This window comes from Zonotrichia albicollis, chromosome 30, assembly GCF_047830755.1.
Source record: "Zonotrichia albicollis isolate bZonAlb1 chromosome 30, bZonAlb1.hap1, whole genome shotgun sequence".
Lineage (NCBI taxonomy): Eukaryota > Metazoa > Chordata > Aves > Passeriformes > Passerellidae > Zonotrichia > Zonotrichia albicollis.
The window spans coordinates 5,504,001-5,523,675 of NC_133848.1; the positions used below are offsets into that span (position 1 = coordinate 5,504,001).

The following is a 19,675-nucleotide window of genomic DNA, read 5'->3' on the forward strand; positions in this document are numbered from 1 at the left end:
TGTGTTATGTGTGTGGACTATAACTCCCAGCGGTCTGTGCGGGCGTTGCGCAGGGAGAGCTGGGAAATGGAGGCACTGGGTTACGAGGTACTGGGGTGAGGGAGGTTGGGACTACAAATCCCAGAGAGCAGCGCGAGAGCGTTGGGCGGGCAAGGGGCGTGGCCTGCGGAAGAGGCGTGGTCTGCACTGTGAGGGGAATGGGGCGGACGAGCACGGAGGGGCTCAGAAATGGGGGCGGCTCTGGGGGTACAGCGGGGTCACCCCCTCCCCAAGCCTGGGAACTGAGCAGAAACCTCCCAGACCCAAAATTAGGGGGTACCAGACTCCCCCAGCCCATATAGCCATGAGGGTGAGGGACACTGCAACACACCCCAAATTCCGTCCCACCCTGCCCAGGCACAGGCAGCAATTTGGGGTTCAGGTCTTTATTTGCTTCATCCAACACCCCCAAATCCGGGGGAGTCCGTAAGGGCACTTGTGGTTATGGGGTGGGGGGGACACTCACCCCCTCCCAGAGTCCTGAGTGAGGGAGGGGGGGTCACAGCACCGATCCCTTGTGGGGAAACTGAGGCACAGCGCTGAGAGACGGACATGAGGACACCCGGGACGGACCTGGGACCCCCAAAAATGGACACGGGGACCCCAAAAATGGACACGGGGACCCCAAAAATAGATACGGGGACCCCAAAAATGGACACGGAGACCCCCGGGAAGGACACGGGGACCCCAGAAATGGACACGGGGACCCCAAAAATGGATACAGGGACCCCCGGAATGGACACAAGGATCCCCGGGACAGAGACGGGGACCTCAAAACTGGACATGGGGACCCTCAAGACAGACAGGGGACCACAGAAATGGACACGGGACCACTCGGGATGGACATGAGGATGCCCAGGATGGACATGGGGACGCTAAAAATGGACACGGGGACCCAAAAATGGACACGGGGACACCCGGAACGGACACAGGGACCGCTGGGACGGACACGGGGACCCCAAAATGGACACGGGGACCCCAGAAATGGACATGGGGACCCCCCGGGATTGACATGAGGACGCCCAGGACAGATCTGGGACCCCAAAAATGGACACGGGGACCCCAAAATTGACAATGGAGCCCCATAATGGACATGGGGACCCTCAAGGCAGACACGGGGACCCCAGAATTGACACGGGGACCCCAAAAATGGACATGGGGACCCCCAGGACAGACACGGGGAGCCCAAAAATGGACTCAGGGACCCCCAGGACAGACATGGGACCCCCTGGGACAAACACGGGGACCCCAAAAATGGACACAAGGACCCCAAAATTGACAATGGAGCCCCATAATGGACATGGGGACCCTCAAGGCAGACATGGGGAGCCCCAAAAATGGACACAGAGAGCCCCAGGATGGACATGGGACCCTCGGGACAGACACGGGGACCCCAGAACTGATACGGGGACCCCTGGGATGGATACGGGGACCCCAAAAATGGACACGGGGACCCCAAAATTGACAATGGAGCCCCATAATGGACATGGGGACCCTCAAGGCAGACACGGGGACCCCAAAATGGACACGGGGACCCCAGAAATGGACACGGGGACCCTCAGGACAGACATGGGACCCCCGGGACAAATACGGGGAGCCCCAAAATGGACACAGGGAGTCCAAAAATGCCCGCAAGGACCCCACAATGGACATGGGGACCCCAAAAATGGACATGGGGACCTCAAAATTGACCCTTGGGACAGACACGGGGACCCCTGGGATAGATACGGGGACCCCAGAATTGACACGGGGAGCCCCAAAATGGACACAGGGACCCCCAGGACAGACACGGGGACCCCAAAAATGGCCGCGGGACCCCGCCGCGGGCTCAGATGCGGAGCCGCCCGTCCCGGAGGCGCTGCCAGCGCTCGGCGTCCAGCGGGACGAAGGCTCGGGCGGCCTCGTCCAGCACCAGCAGCGGCTCCGCCACCAGCGCGGGGTCGCAGCCGTCCCGCGCCAGCCGCACCTTCTGCTGCTTGAACGTCTCGGTCATGTCCAGCCCCTCCTGGCGACACACGGGGTGTATTGGGGACCCCCGGGATCCCCCTGAGCACCCCCAGGGATCCCTGAGCACATCCCGAGCACCCCAGGGACCCCTCAAGCACTCCCCGGGACCCCCGAACAACCCCAAACACTCCTGAACACCCCCCTGAGCAACTCCGGGACCCCCAGGGACCCCTAAACACCCCCCAGGATCCCTGAGCACCTTCCAGGACCCCCCAGGACCCCCTGAGCAACCCCGGGACCCCCTGAACACCCCCTGGGACCACCCTGGGCACCCCCTGAGCAACCCCCGGGGACCCCCAAGCACACCCAGGACCCCCGAGCACCCCAAACACCCCCCTGAGCATCCCCGGGACCCACCGGGACCCTCTGGGATCCCCCAGGACCCCCAAACACCCGCCGGTACACCCCAAGCACCCCCGAGCACCCCCCGGTACCCCCAAAGACACCCCAGGACCCTCCGGTACCCCTGGTACCCACCGAGCATCCGCCGGGACCCCCTGGGACCCCTAAACACCACCCGGGTCCCCCTGAGCACCCCCCGGTACCCCCCAATACCATCCCTGAACACCCCCGGGACCCCCAGGATTCCCATGTTCCCCCCATTCCTCTCGGTACCCCCGGTACCCCCCAGCACCCCCCGGTATCCCCGTTATCCCCCGGTACCGTCAGCCGCAGGAAGCGGGGCAGGGCGGCAGGAGCCGCTCCAGGTGCCCCCGTTCCCCCCGTTCCCCCCGTTCCCCCGTTCCCCCGTTCCCCCCGTTTCCCCGTTTCCCCGTTCCCCCGTTCCCCCGTTCCCCCCGTTCCCCCCAGTACCCCGGTACCCCAGGACCCCCAGCACCCCCCGGTATCCCCGTTATCCCCCGGTACCGTCAGCCGCAGGAAGCGGGGCAGCGCGTAGGGCGGCAGGAGCCGCTCCAGGTGCCGGTAGAGCCCGGGGCCGTCCAGGGAGTGCCCGGGGCGCAGAATGAGAGCGGCCATGCCGGCCCGGCCCTCGTGTCCTGCTTGAACGATTGGGGATTGGGGACATTGGGGGACACTGGGGATATTGAGGGGCATTGGGGAGATTGGGGGCATTGGGGACATTGGGGACACTGGGGACATTGGGGACATTTGGGTGGATTGGGGACATTGGGGACACTGAGGGGATTTGGGACACTGGGGGGATCAGGGATATTGGGGACATTGGGGGGATTGGGGACACTGGGGACATTGGGGAGATTGGGGACACTGGGGGGATTGGGGACATTGGGGGGATTGGGGACATTTGGGGACACTGGAGGATTGGGGACACTGAGGGGCATTGGGGACATTGGGGGGATTGCGGACATCGGGGACATTGGGGACATTGGAGGGATTGGGAACACTGGGGACACTGGGGGGATTGGGGACATTGGGGACATTGGGGGACATTGGGGGTGTTGGGGACATTGGGGACATTGGGGAGATTGGGGGGATTGGGGGACATTGGAGGGATTTGGGACACTGGGGGGATCGGGGATATTGGGGACATTGGGGGGATTGGAGATATTGGGGGACATTGGGGGACATTGGGGACACTGGGGAGATTGGGGACATTGGGGGACATTGGGGATATTGAGGGGCATTGGGGAGATTGGGGACATTGGGGACATTGGGGGGATTGGGGACACTGGGGAGATTGGGGACATCTGGGGACATTTGGGGACATTTGGGGGCTTGGGGACATTGGGGGGATTGGGGACATTGAGGACATTGGGGACATTTGGGGGGGACACTTGGGGATATTGGGGTGATTGGGGACATTTGGGGACACTCGGTGGCCGTACCTGGCACGGTGACCCCGTAGACGGTGGCGTCCTGCAGGGACTCGTGGGCCAGCAGCGCCTCGGTCACCTCGGTGGTGGCCACGTTCTCCCCCTTCCACCTGGGGGGGGGGGGAGAGGAAAACGTTTAATGGGGACCCCCAGGGGACCCCCAAACACCCCCGGGACCCCCAAACACCCCTGGGACCCCCCGGGACCCCCAGGACCCCCGACCTCTTCTGAGACAAGCCCAGAACATTCCACAGGGCTGAGCCCCCCTGGCTGTGCAGGGAGGGGGGGTCTGGGGGTCTCCCCATCCCAGAAGGGTCCCTGGAAGTGTCCCCATGGTGGGGAGGGGACTCTGGGGGTGTCCCTGGGGGTCTCCCCATCTCGGGGATGTCCCTGGGGGTGTCCCTGTCCTGGGGGGGGGGAGGGGGCTTTGGGGGTCTCCCCATCCCTGGTCATACAGGGAGGAGGCTCTGGGGGTGTCCCATTGTGGGGAGGGGGGCTCTGGGGGTGTCCTTGGGGGTCTCCCCATCCCCAGAAGGGTCTCTGGGGGTGTCCCCACCCCATTGGGGGGCTCTGGGGGTGTCCCCACTCCATTGGGGGGCTCTGGGAGTGTCCCCATTGAGAGGGGTGTCCCTGGGGGTCTCCTCACCCTGGGGGTGTCCCCTAGGCTTGTCCCCATCCCAGGGGGGTGTCCCTGTCCTGGGGGTGTCCCTGGGGGTCTCCCCATCTTGGGGATGTCCCTGGGGGTGTCCCTGTCCTGGGGGGGGGGGGGGGCTTTGGGGGTCTCCCCATCCCTGGTCATACAGAGAGGAGGCTCTGGGGGTGTCCCATTGTGAGGAGTGGGCTTTGGGGGTGTCCCCATTACGAGGGGGTCTCTGGGGGTGTCCCATTTTGAGGAGTGGGCTCTGGGGGTCTCCCCACCTCATGGGATGTCCCTGGAGGTGTCCCCATCATGGGGAGGGGGCTCTGGGGGTGTCCCCATCCCTGGTCATGCAAAGAAGGGGCTCTGGGGGTGTCCCTGGGGGTGTCCCTGGGGGTCTCCCCATCCTGGGGGATGTCCCTGGAGGTTGTCTCCATCCCAGGGGCGTCTCTGGGGGTGCCCCATTTTGAGCAGTGGGCTCGAGGGGTGTCCCCATCCTGGGGTTGTCCCTGGGGGTCTCCCCATCTTGGGGATGTCCCTGGGGGTCTCCCTGTCTCAGGGGGGGCTCTGGGGGTGTCCCTGGTGGTCTCTCCACCCCATGGGGGTGTCTCCATCCCAGGGGTGTCCCTGTGGGTGTCCCATCATGGGGAGGGGGCTCTGGGGGTGTCCCAGTCCCAGGGGATGTCCCTGAGGGTGTCCCCATCCCCGGGGGTGCTCTGGGGGTGTCCCTGGGTGTCCCCCCAGTCCCCAGGGGTGTCCCTGGTGGTCTCCCCACCCCATGGGGGTGTCTCCATCCCAGGGGTGTCCCTGGGGGTGTCCCCATTGCGTGGGTTCTCCCTGGAGGTGTCCTCATCCCAGGGGGGTCCCCCATTTTGAGGAGTGGGCTCTAGGGCTGTCCCCATCCTGGGGGATGTCCCTGGGGGTGTCTCCATCCCAGGGGTGTCCCTGGGGGTGCCCCATTTTGAGGAGTGGGCTCTAGGGGTGTCCCCACCCCGGGGGTCTCCCTGGGTTTGTCCCCAGCCCGGGGTGTCCCCGGCACCTGAAGGTGTCCCCGGTGCGGTCCCGGAAGCGCACGAACTGCTCCCGGTCCTGCTCCACCAGGTCCCCGGTGTTGAAGAATTCGTCGCCCTCGGTGAAAACCCCGCGGAGCAATTTCTGCTCCGAGAGCTCCCGGCTGCCGGCGTAACCCAGGAACGGAGTCCTGGGTGTCACCGGGGCGATCAGCAGCCCCGTCTCACCTGGGGGACAGCGAAATAAAATTGAGAGATTTTAAAGAAATTTGAGTTAATTAAAATATATTAATTATTTTAACCGGGGTGTCACTGGGGTGATCAGCAGCCCCGTCTCACCTGGGGGTCAGCGAAATAAAATTGAGAGATTTTAAAGAAATTTGAGTTAATTAAAATAGCCCAGGAACGGAGCAGCCCCGTCTCACCTGCGGGCATGGGGGACACAAAATTCAGGGAATTTAGAGAAATTTGAATTAATTAAAATAGCCCAGGAATGGAGTACAGGGCCTCACCGGGGCGATCAGCGGCCCCGTCTCACCTGAGGAGATGGGGGACACAAAATTCACAGAATTTAGAGAAATTTGAGTTAATTAAAATATATTAATTATTTTAACCGGGGTGTCACCGGGGTGATCAGCAGCCCCATCTCACCTGGGGGCATGGGGGACACAAAATTCAGGGAATTTAAAGAAATTTGAATTAATTAAAATAACCCAGGAATGGAGACCAGGGCCTCACCGGGGCGATCAGCGGCCCTGATTCACCTGAGGATATGGGGACACAAAATTCAGGGAATTTAGAGAAATTTGAGTTAATTAAAATAACCCAGGAATGGAGTCCTGGGGGTCACCAGGGCAATCAGCAGCCCCGTCTCACCTGGGGGACAGCAAAATAAAATTTAGAGATTTTAAAGAAATTTGAGTTAATTAAAATGGCCCAGGAATGGAGCAGCCCCGTCTCACCTGGGGGCATGGGGTACACACAAAATTCAGGGAATTTAAAGAAATTTGGAGTTAATTAAAATAGCCCAGGAACAAACTACTCATGCTTAATAACTTTTGAACTAATTACCATACAAAGTGGGGAATGGGATGTATCAGAGTTATGAATGCGTATTTGTATTTTGGGTATTCATTTTATCTCTACAATAAATACCCAAATACATAAATATCCATGTATTTGGGTATTTATTGTAGAGATAAAATCTGTAATCACCTGTAAATCACAGCGTGTATTTGGGAGTTATCTCACAATAAACATTCACTTCCTAACTTCAAATTGTCAAGAGTTTTCTGGATATCAAAATCCATCGATTTTAGATATCAATATCCATGTTGGGAACGGGATGTACCAAAGTAATGAATATTTGGATATTCAATACTGTATAGATAAAATGTGTAATCACCTGTGAATCACGGCGTGTCTAGTGTAAATTTGGGAGTTATTAACTTTCTAACTTTAAATTGTCAGAGATATTAAAATCCATAGATCAATATCCATATTGGGAATGGGATGTACCAAAGTAATGAATATTTGGATATTCAATATTGTATAGATAGAATGTGTAAATCATGGTGTGTCTAGTGTAAATTTGGGAGTTATCCTGCAATAAACATGAACTTTCTAACTTTAAATTGTCAGAGACTTTTTGGACATTAAAATCCATAGATCAATATCCATATTGGGAATGGGATGTACCAAAGTAATGAATATTTGGATATTCAATATTGTATAGATAAAATGTGTAATCACCTGTGAATCACGGTGTGTGTAGTGTAAATTTGGGAGTTATTAACTTTCTAACTTTAAATTGTCAGAGACTTTTTGGACATTAAAATCCATAGATCAATATCCATATTGGGAATGGGATGTACCAAAGTAATGAATATTTGGATATTCAGTATTGTATAGATAAAATGTGTAATTACCTGTAAATCACAGTGTGTAGTTGGGAGTTATCCCACAATAAACATTCACTTCCTAACTTTAAATTGTCAAGAGTTTTCTGGATGTCAAAATCCATAGATTTTAGATATCAATATCCATGTTGGGAATGGGATGTACCAAAGTAATGAATATTTGGATATTCAATATTGTATAGATAAAATGTGTAATCACCTGTAAATCACGGTGTGTGTAGTGTAAATTTGGGAGTTATTAACTTTCTAACTTTAAATTGTCAGAGACTTTTTGGACATTAAAATCCATAGATCAATATCCATATTGGGAATGGGATGTACCAAAGTAATGAATATTTGGATATTCAATATTGTATAGATAAAATGTGTAATCACCTGTAAATCACGGTGTGTGTAGTGTAAATTTGGGAGTTATCCTGCAATAAACATGAACTTTCTAACTTTAAATTGTCAGAGACTTTTTGGATATTAAAATCCATGGATCAATATCCATATTGGAAATGGGATGTACCAAAGTAATGAATATTTGAATATTCAATATTGTATAGATAAAAATCTGTAATTACCTGTAAACAACAGCGTGTATTTGGGAGTTACCCCCAAAACAAACTCACAATTTCTATTTCACACAATTTCAGAGTGTTTGGATGTGGTTTCTAGATCAACATCCATAATTTGGGATCCATCCCGGGGCTCACCGGTCCCGGCGCGGATGCAGCGCCCGTTCCGGTCCCGCTCCGGTGCCCCGGCAGCGACGTCGTAACGAACGACCTCGAACGGGGAGAAGAGCTGGGACAGGGACGGGAAGGGTTATTTTTATTAATGAAAATAAAATAAAAATATTAAATTAAATTAAAATTAAATTAAAGTAATAACAAGAAATAAAAATGTTACTTTTCAAAAACGAAACAAAACCCTAAAAACAGCTCTAATAAATGTAAAATAATGAACTTTTGTCCCTTAGTCCTAACCCAAACCCTCCTTTATTGATAGTCCCATCTCACAACAAAAATTATATAAATATATTTATATATTTCCTAATAAAAATAAATATATTTTCCCGGCCTATTTTCCTGGCAGACTTTGTAGATGGTGCTGCAGCAATTTATATATTTATATAGTTATATAGTTACATAGTTATATAGTTATATAGTTATACAGTTACATAGTTACATAGTTATATATTTATATAGTTACACAGTTATATATTTATTTAGATATTTATATATTTATTTTTATATATTTATCTATATTTTATATAGTTATATTTTATATAGTTATATATTTATAATTTTATATATTTGCATATTTATATATGTTTATATATTTATATATTTATATATTTATATGTTTACATGTTTATACACTGATATATTTACATTTTATAGTTTATTTGATATGTCTACATATTTATGTATCTATATATTTACATATTTATATATTCGTATTTTACATATTTATATAGTTATATAAAATATATTTATATTTTATATAGTTACATATAAATATATTTATATGTTGTATAGTTATATATTATATTTCTATTTTATATTTTTATATTTTATGTTTATGCATTTATGCATTTATGCATTATTTACATATTTATATATTTATATATTTATATATTTATATATTTGCAGACCTTGTAGAGGGCGGAGCAGCGGCCCACAGCCCCGGGCGTGCCGGTGTAGTTGAACAGGGTCACGTTGCCCTCGCTCATCCCGTACGTCTCCACCACGCGCACGGGCCCGAAGCGCCGCTGGAAGCTGCGCCACACGTCGGGCCGGAGCCCGCTGCCCACGGCCAGCCGGAGCCCGTGCTGCCGTTCCGCGGGGCGCTGGGGGGGCACCGTCAGTGCCGGGGGCCCTCGGGGGCACCGGGAACCGCCCGGGACCTCCGGGAACCGCCCGGGACCACCAGGAACCCTCAGGGGCACCAGGAACCCCTTGGGACCACTGGGAAACCCTCGGGGGCACCGGGAACCGCCCGGGACCTCCGGGAACCGCCCGGGACCACCGGGAAACCCTCAGGACCACCGGGAACCACCCGGGGGCACCGGGAACCCCTTGGGGGCACCGGGAACTCCTTGGGACCACCAAGAAACCCCCAGGACCACCGGGAACTCCTTGGGACCACTGGGAACCCCTCGGGGGCACCAGGAACCCCTCGGGACCACTGGGAACTCCTTGGGACCACTGGGAAACCCTTGGGACCACCAGGAACCCCTTGGGACAACCGGGAACCGCCCGGCACCTCCGGGAACCCCTCGGGACCACCGGGAACCCCTTGGGACCACCGGGAAACCCTCAGGGGCACTGGGAACCCCTCGGGGGCACCGGGAACTCCTTGGGACCACCAGGAACCCCTTGGGACCACCGAGAGACCCTCAGGACCACCGGGAACCCTCGGGACCACTGGGAACCTCCTGTGACCACCAGGAACTCCTTGGGACCACTGGGAAATCCTCGGGACCGGCCCAGGGCCAATGTCAGCACCAGGAACCCCTCCAGACCACCTGGCCGGAGCCCGGGACCTCTGGGAAGCCCCTGGGACCACCGGGAACCCCTCAGGACTGGCTCAGGGCCACCGTCAGCACCAGGAACCCCTCGGGAACACCGGGAACCGCCCGGGACCACTGGGAACCCCTTGGGACCGGCCCAGGGCCAATGTCAGCACCAGGAACCCCTTGGGACCACTGGGAACCCCCTGTGACCACCAGGAACCCCTTGGGACCACCGAGAGACCCTCAGGACCACTGGGAACCCTCGGGATCACCGGGAAACCCTCGGGGTCACCGTGGAATCACCAGGAACCCTCGGGGGCATCGGGAATCCCTTGGGACCACCGTCAGCTCTGGGAGAACCCCACGGGACCCCCCCCTCATCCCAAGACCACCATCAGCTCCTGGGGAGTCCCCCGGGACCCCCCCCCAGCTCCAGGGAACCCCTCAGGACCCTCCAGCCTGGCCCAGGGCCACCGTCAGCTCAGGGGGACTCTTGGGACGCCCCCCCAGATCTGGAGAACCCCCCAGGACCCCCTCTCAGCCCAGGGCCACCGACAGCTCTGGGAGAGCCCCACAGGACCCTCCCCAACCTGACCCGGGACCACCAACAGCTCTGGGGAACCCACCAGGACCCCCCTCAGCTTTGGGGAACCCCCCAGGACCACCCCAACTTGGGACCCCCCCAGCTCCAGGGAACCCCTCAGGACCCTCCAGCCTGGCCCAGGGCCACCGTCAGCTCGGGGGGACTCTTGGGACGCCCCCCCAGATCTGGAGAACCCCCCGGGACCCCCTCTCAGCCCGGGACCACCGACAGCTCTGGGGAACCCACCAGGACCCCCCTCAGCTTTGGGGAACCCCCCGGGACCACCCCAACTCGGGACCCCCACCAGCTCCAGGGAACCCCCGGGAGCCCCCTCAAGCCCAGCACAGGGGGACCCTGGGACCCCTCCCCAGCCCAGGACCCCCTCCCCAGCCTGGGACCCCACTCAGCTCCAGGGGACCCCCCCGGGACCCCCATTGTGTCCCCCCGACCTGGGGCTGGTTGATGAGGTAGCGGCACAGCTCCCCGATGTACTGGAACACGGTGACGCCCTCGGCACGGCAATCCTCCCAGAACTGGCTGGCCGAGAACTTCTCCTTCAGCACACACGTGGCTCCTGCGGCACGGAGACGGGGGGATCAGCCCCAAAACAGCCCCAAAAACAGCCCCAAAAACAGCCCCAAAACATCCCCAAAATATCCCAGAAACACCCCCAAAACATCCCCAAAACCACCCCCAAAAACCTCCCCAAAAACACCCCCAATAACACCCCGAAAAATCCCCAAAATCACCCCCAATAACACCCCCAAAAACATCCCAAAACCAACCCCGAAACATCCCCGAAAACATCCCCAAAATATCCCAGAAACACCCCCAAAACAGCCCCAAAAACCTCCCCAAAATCACCCCTAATACCACCCCGAAAAATCCCCAAAATCACCCCCAATAACACCCCAAAAAATCCCCAAAACATGCCCAAAGACACCCCCAAAAGCATTCCAAAACCACCCCCAAAACATCCCCAAAACACCCCCAAAATAGCCCCAAAACATCCCCAAAAATGCCCCCCAATAAAACACCAAAACATCCCCCCAAAATGCCACCAAACATCCCCAAAACATCCCCAAAACACCCCCAATAACACCTCCAAAGCATCCCAGAAACATCCCCCAAAACAGCCCCAAAACATTCCCAAAATCAACCCCAAAACATCCCCAAAACGTCCCCCCAAACCACCCCAAAAACACCCCCAAAACACCCTGAAAAATCCCTAAAAACACCCCCGAAACACCCCCAAAATCATCCCCAAAACATCCCCAAAAACACCCCTCAAAACACCCAAAAAACATCCCCAAAACATCCCCAAAAACATTCCCAAAAACATCCCCAGAACACCCCCAAAACACCCCCAAACATCCCCAAAAAACATTCCCAAAACATCCCAAAAAACATGCTCAAAACACCCCCAAAAACATCCCAAAAACATCCAAAAAACATTCCCAAAAACATCCCCAGAACACCCCCAATAACACCTCCAAAACACCCCAAAACACCCTGAAAAATCCCTAAAAACACCCCCAAAACACCCCCAAAATCATCCCCAAAACATGCCCAAAAATACACAGAAAATCACCCCCAAACATCCCAAAAAAAATCCCAGAAACATCCCCAAAAACCTCCCCAAAATCACCCCCAATAACACCCCGAAAAATCCCCAAAAACACCCCAAAACATCCCCCCAAACCACCCCAAAAACACCCCCAAAACACCCCGAAAAATCCATAAAAACACCCCCGAAACACCCCCAAAATCATCCCCAAAACATCCCCAAAAACATCCCAAAAACACCCCAAACACCCCTAAAACATGCCCAAAAATACACACAAAAACACCCCCAAAACATCCCAAAAAACACCCCCAAAACATCCCCAAAACATTCCCAAAACATCCCCAAAAACATCCCAAAAACACCCCAAACACCCCCAAAACATGCCCAAAAATACACACAAAAACACCCAAAAAACATCCCCAAAACATCCCAAAAAACATTCCCAAAACAGCCCAAAACACCCCCAATAACACCTCCAAAACATCCCAGAAATACCCCCAAAACATCCCAAAAACCATCCCAAAAACATCCAAAAAACACCCCCAAAACATCCCCAAAACACCCCAAAACACCCCCAAAAACATTCCCAAAAACATTCCCAAAAACATTCCCAAAACACCCCAAAACATCCCCCCAAATCACCCCAAAAACACCCCCAAAACGCCCCGAAAAATCCATAAAAACACCCCCAAAACACCCCCAAAATCATCCCCAAAACATCCCCAAAATACCCCAAAAACACCCCCAAAACACATCAAAAACACCCCCAAAATATCCCCAAAACATCCCCAAAAACATCCCAAAAACACCCCAAAACCACCCCCGGTGCCCCGTGCCCGCTGACCGATGCCCAGGCAGCCCACGATGCCCAGCAGTGCCCCAAATCCCCCCCAAAACCCCTCAAAACCCCCCCAAAACACCCCAAAACACCCCAAAACCACCCCCGGTGCCCCGTGCCCGCTGACCGATGCCCAGGCAGCCCACGATGCCCAGCAGGGCCCCAAACCCCCCCCAAATCACCCCTAAAACACCATAAAACACCCCAAAACCACCCGTGGGAGCCCCGTGCCCGCTGACCGATGCCCAGGCAGCCCACGATGCCCAGCAGGGCCCCAAAACCCCCCCCAAAACCCCCCCAAATCACCCCCAAAACACCATAAAACACCCCAAAACCACCCCCTGGTGCCCCGTGCCCGCTGACCGATGCCCAGGCAGCCCAGGATGCCCAGCAGTGCCCCAAAACCCCCCCAAAACCCCCAAAACACCCCCAAAACACCATAAAACACCCCAAAACCACCCGTGGGTGCCCCGTGCCCGCTGACCGATGCCCAGGCAGCTCACAATGCCCAGCAGTGCCCCAAAACCCCCCCAAATCACTCCCAAACACCCCAAAACCCCATAAAACACCCCAAAACCACCCGCGGTGCCCCGTGCCCGCTGACCGATGCCCAGGCAGTTCACGATGCCCAGCAGTGCCCCAAAACCCCCCCCAAAACCCCCCCAAATCACCCCAAAACCACCCGTGGGACCCCCATGCCCGCTGACCGATGCCCAGGAAGCTCACGATGCCCAGCAGTGCCCCAAAACCCCCCCAAATCACCCCCAAAACACCCCAAAACACCATAAAACACCCCAAAACCACCCGTGGGAGCCCCATGCCCACTGACCGATGCCCAGGCAGCCCATGATGCCCAGCAGGGCCCCAAAACCCCCACAAAACCCCCCCAAAACACCATAAAACACCCCAAAACCACCCCTGGTGCCCCGTGCCCGCTGACCGATGCCCAGGCAGCCCACAATGCCCAGCAGGGCCCCAAAACCCCCCCAAATCACCCCCAAAACACCCCAAAACACCATAAAACACCCCAAAACCACCCCCGGTGCCCCGTGCCCGCTGACCGATGCCCAGGCAGCCCACGATGCCCAGCAGGGCCCCAAAACACCCCAAAACACCATAAAACACCCCAAAACACCATAAAAGACCCCAAAACCACCCCCGGTGCCCCGTGCCCGCTGACCGATGCCCAGGCAGCCCACGATGCCCAGCAGTGCCCCAAACCCCCCCCAAAACACCCCCAAAAAACCCCAAAAACACCCCAAAACCACCCCCAGTGCCCCGTGCCCGCTGACCGATGCCCAGGCAGCCCACAATGCCCAGCAGGGCCCCAAAACCCCCCCACAACCCCCCCAAAACCCCTCAAAACCCCCCCAAAACACCCCAAAACCACCCGTGGGACCCCCGTGCCCGCTGACCGATGCCCAGGCAGCCCACGATGCCCAGCAGTGCCCCTGCCATGTGGTAGAGGGGCAGTGCCAGGTACACCACGTCCCTGCTGGAGGCTCCCACCAGCTCGTAGAAGCTGAGGCACATGACGGCCTTGAGGTGGGACACGCGGGCGGCCTTGGGGAGCCCTGGGAGAGGGAAAAAAATTTCAATTTGTAAAAGAAAAATTGATAGAAATTGGTAAAATTTCATAAAAATTTTATAAAGCCCATCGCTGGTGCCACCAGTCCGACTTTGGTACCATGCTCGGTGCCACCAGCCCATTCCCAGGGGTCACCAGTCCATCCCCGGTGCCACCATCGATCCCCGGTGCGACCACCCCATCCCTGGTGCCACCATTGACCCCTGGTGCCATCCCCAGTGCCACCAGCCCATCCCAGGTGTCACCAGCCCATCCTCAGGGCCACCACCCTACTCCAGTGCCACCACCCCATCCCCGGTGCCATCCCCAGTGCCATCACCTCACTCCCGGTGTCACCACCCCATCCCCGGTGCCATCCCTGGGGTCACCATTGACCCTCGGTGCCACCAGCCCATCCCTGGTGCCACCATTGACCCCCAATGCCATCCCCGGTGCCACCAGCCCATCCTTGCCACCAGCGCATGCCCAGTGCCACCACCCCTACCCCCAGTGCCACTACCCCATCCCTGGTGCCACCATCGACCCCTTGTGCCACTGTTCCATCCCCGATGTCACCACCCCATCCCTGGTGCCACCAACCCATCAACTCCTGGTGCCATCCCCGGTACCACTAGCCTGTCCCCGGTGCCATCACCCCATTCCCAGTGCCATCCCTGGTACCACCACCCCATCCCCAGTGTCACCACCCCATTCCCGGTGCCACCATCCCATCCTCGCCACCAGCGCATGCCCAGTGCCACCACCCCATCCCCAGTGCCATCCCCGATGTCACCACCCCATTCCCGGTGCCACCACCCCATTCCCAGTGTCACCACCCCATTCCCGGTGCCACCACCCCTACCCCAGGTGCCACCATCCAACCCCCAGCGCCATCCCTGGTGCCACCAGCCCATCCCCGGTGCCATCCCTGGTGCCACAATCCCATCCCCAGTGCCACCACCCCATTCCCGGTGCCACCACCCCTACCCCCAGTGCCACCAGCCCATCCCTGGTGCCACCAGCCCACCCCGGTGTCACCAGTGCATGCCTGGTGCCATCCCCAGTGCCACCATCCCATCCTCGCCACCAGCGCATGCCCATTGCCACCACCCCATCCCCAGTGCCATCCCCGATGTCACCACCCCATTCCCGGTACCACCACCCCATCCCCGGTGCCACCACCCTTACCCCAGGTGCCACCATCCAACCCCCAGCCCATCCCCGGTGCCACCAGCCCACCCCCGGTGCCAATTTTATCCAAATTTGATAAAAATCAGAATGCCCGCTCTCGGCCGTACCGGTGGTGCCCGAGGTGAAGATGTACAGGCACGTGTCGTTCATGTCCTCGGGCTCCCACAGCTCCTCGGGCCGCAGCTGCTCCGAGGCCGCGTCCAGCAGCTCCTGCAGGGCCAGGGCGCCCTCGGGGCACGGCCCCGGCCCGAGCACCCACACGGCGACCCCGTCCTCCCGCAGGGCGGGCAGCAGCGGCACCACCGAGCCCAACAGCTCTGCGGGAACGGAGGGGTGTGGGGGCAGCTCGGGGGGCACCGGGCTCACGGCTCCATCATCCGCGGGGACACCCCGGTGCCATCGGCCCATTCCCGGTGCCACCACCCCTACCCCTGGTGTCACCACCCCCCAGTGCCATCACCCCATTCCCGGTGCCACCAACCAAGCCCCAGTGCCACCAGCCCATCCCCAGTGTCATCACCCCGACCCCGGTGCCATCCATGGTGCCACCACCCCATCCCCGGTGTCACCACCCCCCAGTGCCATCAGCCCATCCCCAGGGTCATCACCCCAACCCCGGTGCCATCCATGGTGCCACCACCCCATCCCCAGTGTCACCATCCCACCCCCGGTGCCACCAGCCCATCCCCAGTGCCATCCCCGGTGCCATCAGCCCATTCCCGGCGCCACCAGCCAAGCCCCAGTGCCACCACCCTATCCCCGGTGTCATCACCCCTACCCCGGTGCCATCCCCGGTGCCACCAGCCCATCCCCAGTGTCATCACCTCAACCCCGGTGCCATCCATGGTGCCACCACCCCATCCCCGGTGTCACCATCCTACCCCCGGTGCCACCAGCCCATCCCCGGTGTCATCACCCCAACCCCGGTGCCATCCCTGGTGCCACCACCCTACCCTCAGTGCCACCACCCCATCCCCAGTGCCACCAGCCCATCCCCAGTGCCATCCCCGGTGCCACCAGCTCATCAATCCCCGGTGCCAACATCGACCCGTGGTGCCATCAGCTCATCCCTGGGGCCACCACCCCATCCTCGGTGCCACTCACCCCTTCCCGGTGCCACCATCAATCCCCGGTGCCATCCCCGGTGCCCCAAGTGCCACCCGCTCCTCGTTCCCTTCGTCCCCGTTCTTTATCTCCCTGGTCCCACTCCGGTTCCCTGTCCTCTCATCCCCGGTATCCCCGGTATTCCCGCTCTGTCCCCGTTATACCCCGGGATCTCGGCACTCCGCGGTCCCCCGGTTTTCCCGGTACCTTTCCCTCTCCATTCCTCGGTTCCCTTCCCGGTCCCCTCGGTGTCCCCCCGTTATCCCCGGGCCCCAAAATCTCCTCGCGTCCTCTCGGCCCTTTTCCCCCACGTTCCCCGCTCCCGTCCCGGTGTCTCCCCGTTATCCCCCGGTCCCATCGGTGCCTTTCCCTCTCCATTCCTCGGTTCCCTTCCCGGTCCCTTCGGTGTCCCCCACTATTCTCCGGTCCCCTCGGTGCCTTTCCCTTTCCATTCCGTACCCCCGGTATCCCCCCGCTTCCTCTCGCCTCTTTTCCCGCACGTTCCCCGCTCCCCTCCCGGTGCCCCCCGTTATCCCCCGGTTTTCTCCCCTCCATTCCTCGCTCCCCTCTCGGTCCCCTCGGTGTCCCCCCGTTATCCCCTGGTCCCCCCGCTTCCTCCGGGCCCTTTTCCCCACGTTCTCCGCTCGCCCCCGTTATCCCCCGGTGCCTTTCCCCCTCCATTCCCCGCTCCCCTCCCGGTGCCCCCCGTTCTCCCCCGTTCGTTTCTCACCATCCGCCACCAGCAGCGCCGTGGCCCCGCAGCTCCTCAGGCAGTGCCGGAGCCCCGCCGGTCTCAGCGCCGTTCCCAGGAAGGCCGGGCGGGCTCCGAGCGCCGCCAGCCCGAACCATCCCCACACGAACCGGGGCTCGTTACCGACCAGCAGCCCCACGGTGTCGCCGGGCCTCGGCGGGGCCGGCAGCGCCCGCAGCGCGTTCGCCACCCTGGCCACGCTCCGCGCCGCGCTGCCCAGCGGCTCCGCTCGTCCCCGGAACCGCAGGAACGGCCGCGCCGGAGCCTCCCGGGCCGCCCGTAGGAACCGGGACACCACGCAGCCCCCGGGGCCGCGCCGCGCCCGCCGCCGCACCCGCAGCGCCCGCAGCGCGAACGAGAGATCGGCCCAGAGGTGCGGCCGGAGGAGCCGCTGCAGCAGCCCCAGAACGCCCAGAGCGGCCAGGAGCGCCCCCAGAGCGGGGCCGGGGGGCCCCAGGAGCGCCCCCAGCCCCAGCGCCCCCAGAGCCGCCCCCAGCGCCGCCGCCAGCGCCATCGCCCGCGCCCGCCTCGGGGCGGGGGGACACGCCCGCCCTGGCCACGCCCACCTTGGCCACGCCCACCAACCGCACCCGCTTTGGACACGCCCACTCGGAGCCCCCACCCCCCATTCGCGACCCCTCTGCCAAGCCCATCCCCCCCCCCCGTGTCACCTCTGTCCCCTCCCCTGTCCCCTCCTCATTATCCCGTCCCCATTCTCCCCACTGTGCCCTCCCCTGGTCCCTCTGTCCCCACCCCATTGTTCCGATTGTCCCCTCCCCTCTCAATTCTGTCCCCTCCCCATTTTCCCCACTGTTCCCTCCCCATTGTCCCGATTGTCCCCTCCCCTCTTTCCCCCCATTGTCACCTCCCCTGTCCCCTCTGTCCCCTCCCCATTTTCCCCATCGTCACCTCCTCATTGTCACCTCCCTGTCCCCTCTGTCCCCTCCCTGTCCCCCTATTGTCCCCCCCATTGTCACCCCCCTATTGTCACCCCCCCATTGTCCCCTCCCCACTGTCACCCCTACATTGTCCCTCTGTCCCCCCCATTGTCACCTCCCCATTTTCCCCTCCCCTCTGTCCCCTCCTCTCTCCCCTCTCTGCCCCCCAATTGTCCCCTCTGTTCCCCCTTCTGTCCCCTCCCCATTTTCCCCACTGTCCCCAACATTGTCACCCCTGACCCCTCCCAGTGTCACCTCCTCTGTCCCCCCCCGTCCCCTCCCCATTGTCACCCCCCGCTTGTCCCCCCATTGTCCCTCTGTCCCCGCCTCTGCCCCTTCCCCATTTTCCCCATTGTCGCCTCCCCTGTCCCCCGGTCCCTTCCTGATTGTCCCCCCTCATTGTCCCCCACCCCATTGTCTCCATTGTCCCTCTGTCCCCCCCATTGTCTCTCTGTCCCCTCTGTCCCCCCCATTGTCCCCATTGTCCCTCTGTCCCTCTGTCCCCCCCATTGCCCCCATTGTCCCTCTGTCCCCCCATTGTCCCTCTGACCCCCCCATTGTCCCCATTGTCCCTCTGTCCCCTCTGTCCCCCCATTGTCCCTCTGTCCCTCTGTCCCCCCCATTGCCCCCATTGTCCCTCTGTCCCCTCTGTCCCCCCATTGTCCCTCTGTCCCCTCTGTCCCCCCCATTGTCTCTCTGTCCCTCTGTCCCCCCCATTGTCCCCATTGTTCCTCTGTCCCCCCCATTGTCCCTCTGTCCCTCTGTCCCCCCCATTGTCCCCATTGTCCCTCTGTCCCTCCCATTGTCCCTCTGTCCCCCCCATTGTCCCTCTGTCCCCTCCGGGGCCTCCCCGTGTCCCAGATTCCCCCTATCCCGGGGTGGGGGGGGGTTTGGCAGTGCCACCATGGGGGGGGGGGGGTTGGCACTGTGGCAGTGCCACCACCCCCGTGTCCCCCCCGTGTCCCATCCCTGTCACCCCTTTTGTGGGGAGGGGGACACACGACCCCCGCCCCCCCCCCCCATGTCACAAATCGGGGCCGTTCAATGCAAAACAGGAAAGTTTTTATTAAAGTTCATGGGAGGGGGGCAGGACCCCTCCTCAAATTCTGCCGCCCCCAGGACCCCCCAACTCCCCCTCCAAAATGCCCCTGCACCCAAACCCTTTGTAATAAACCCCAAATCCCAAAAGGTTTTTTTCAATAAACCCCAAATCCCAAAAGTCCCTCTG

At 58.6% G+C, this 19,675-nt stretch overlaps 1 protein-coding gene across 1 annotated transcript; it reads right to left on the reverse strand.

Moving 5' to 3' along the window:
- Nucleotides 1-409: 409 nt before the first annotated feature.
- SLC27A3 (solute carrier family 27 member 3) lies at nt 410-18,078 on the reverse strand. Its single transcript, XM_074529723.1, has 10 exons — nt 17,489-18,078; nt 15,762-15,971; nt 14,312-14,470; nt 10,941-11,065; nt 9,048-9,242; nt 8,104-8,194; nt 5,516-5,714; nt 3,852-3,949; nt 2,914-3,044; nt 410-2,044 (listed from the first exon to the last, which is right to left on the reverse strand). The coding sequence occupies exons 1-10, from the start codon at nt 18,021-18,023 to the stop codon at nt 1,868-1,870; spliced, it is 1,920 nt and encodes a 639-aa protein (XP_074385824.1). The 5' UTR covers nt 18,024-18,078; the 3' UTR covers nt 410-1,867.
- Nucleotides 18,079-19,675: the final 1,597 nt, after the last annotated feature.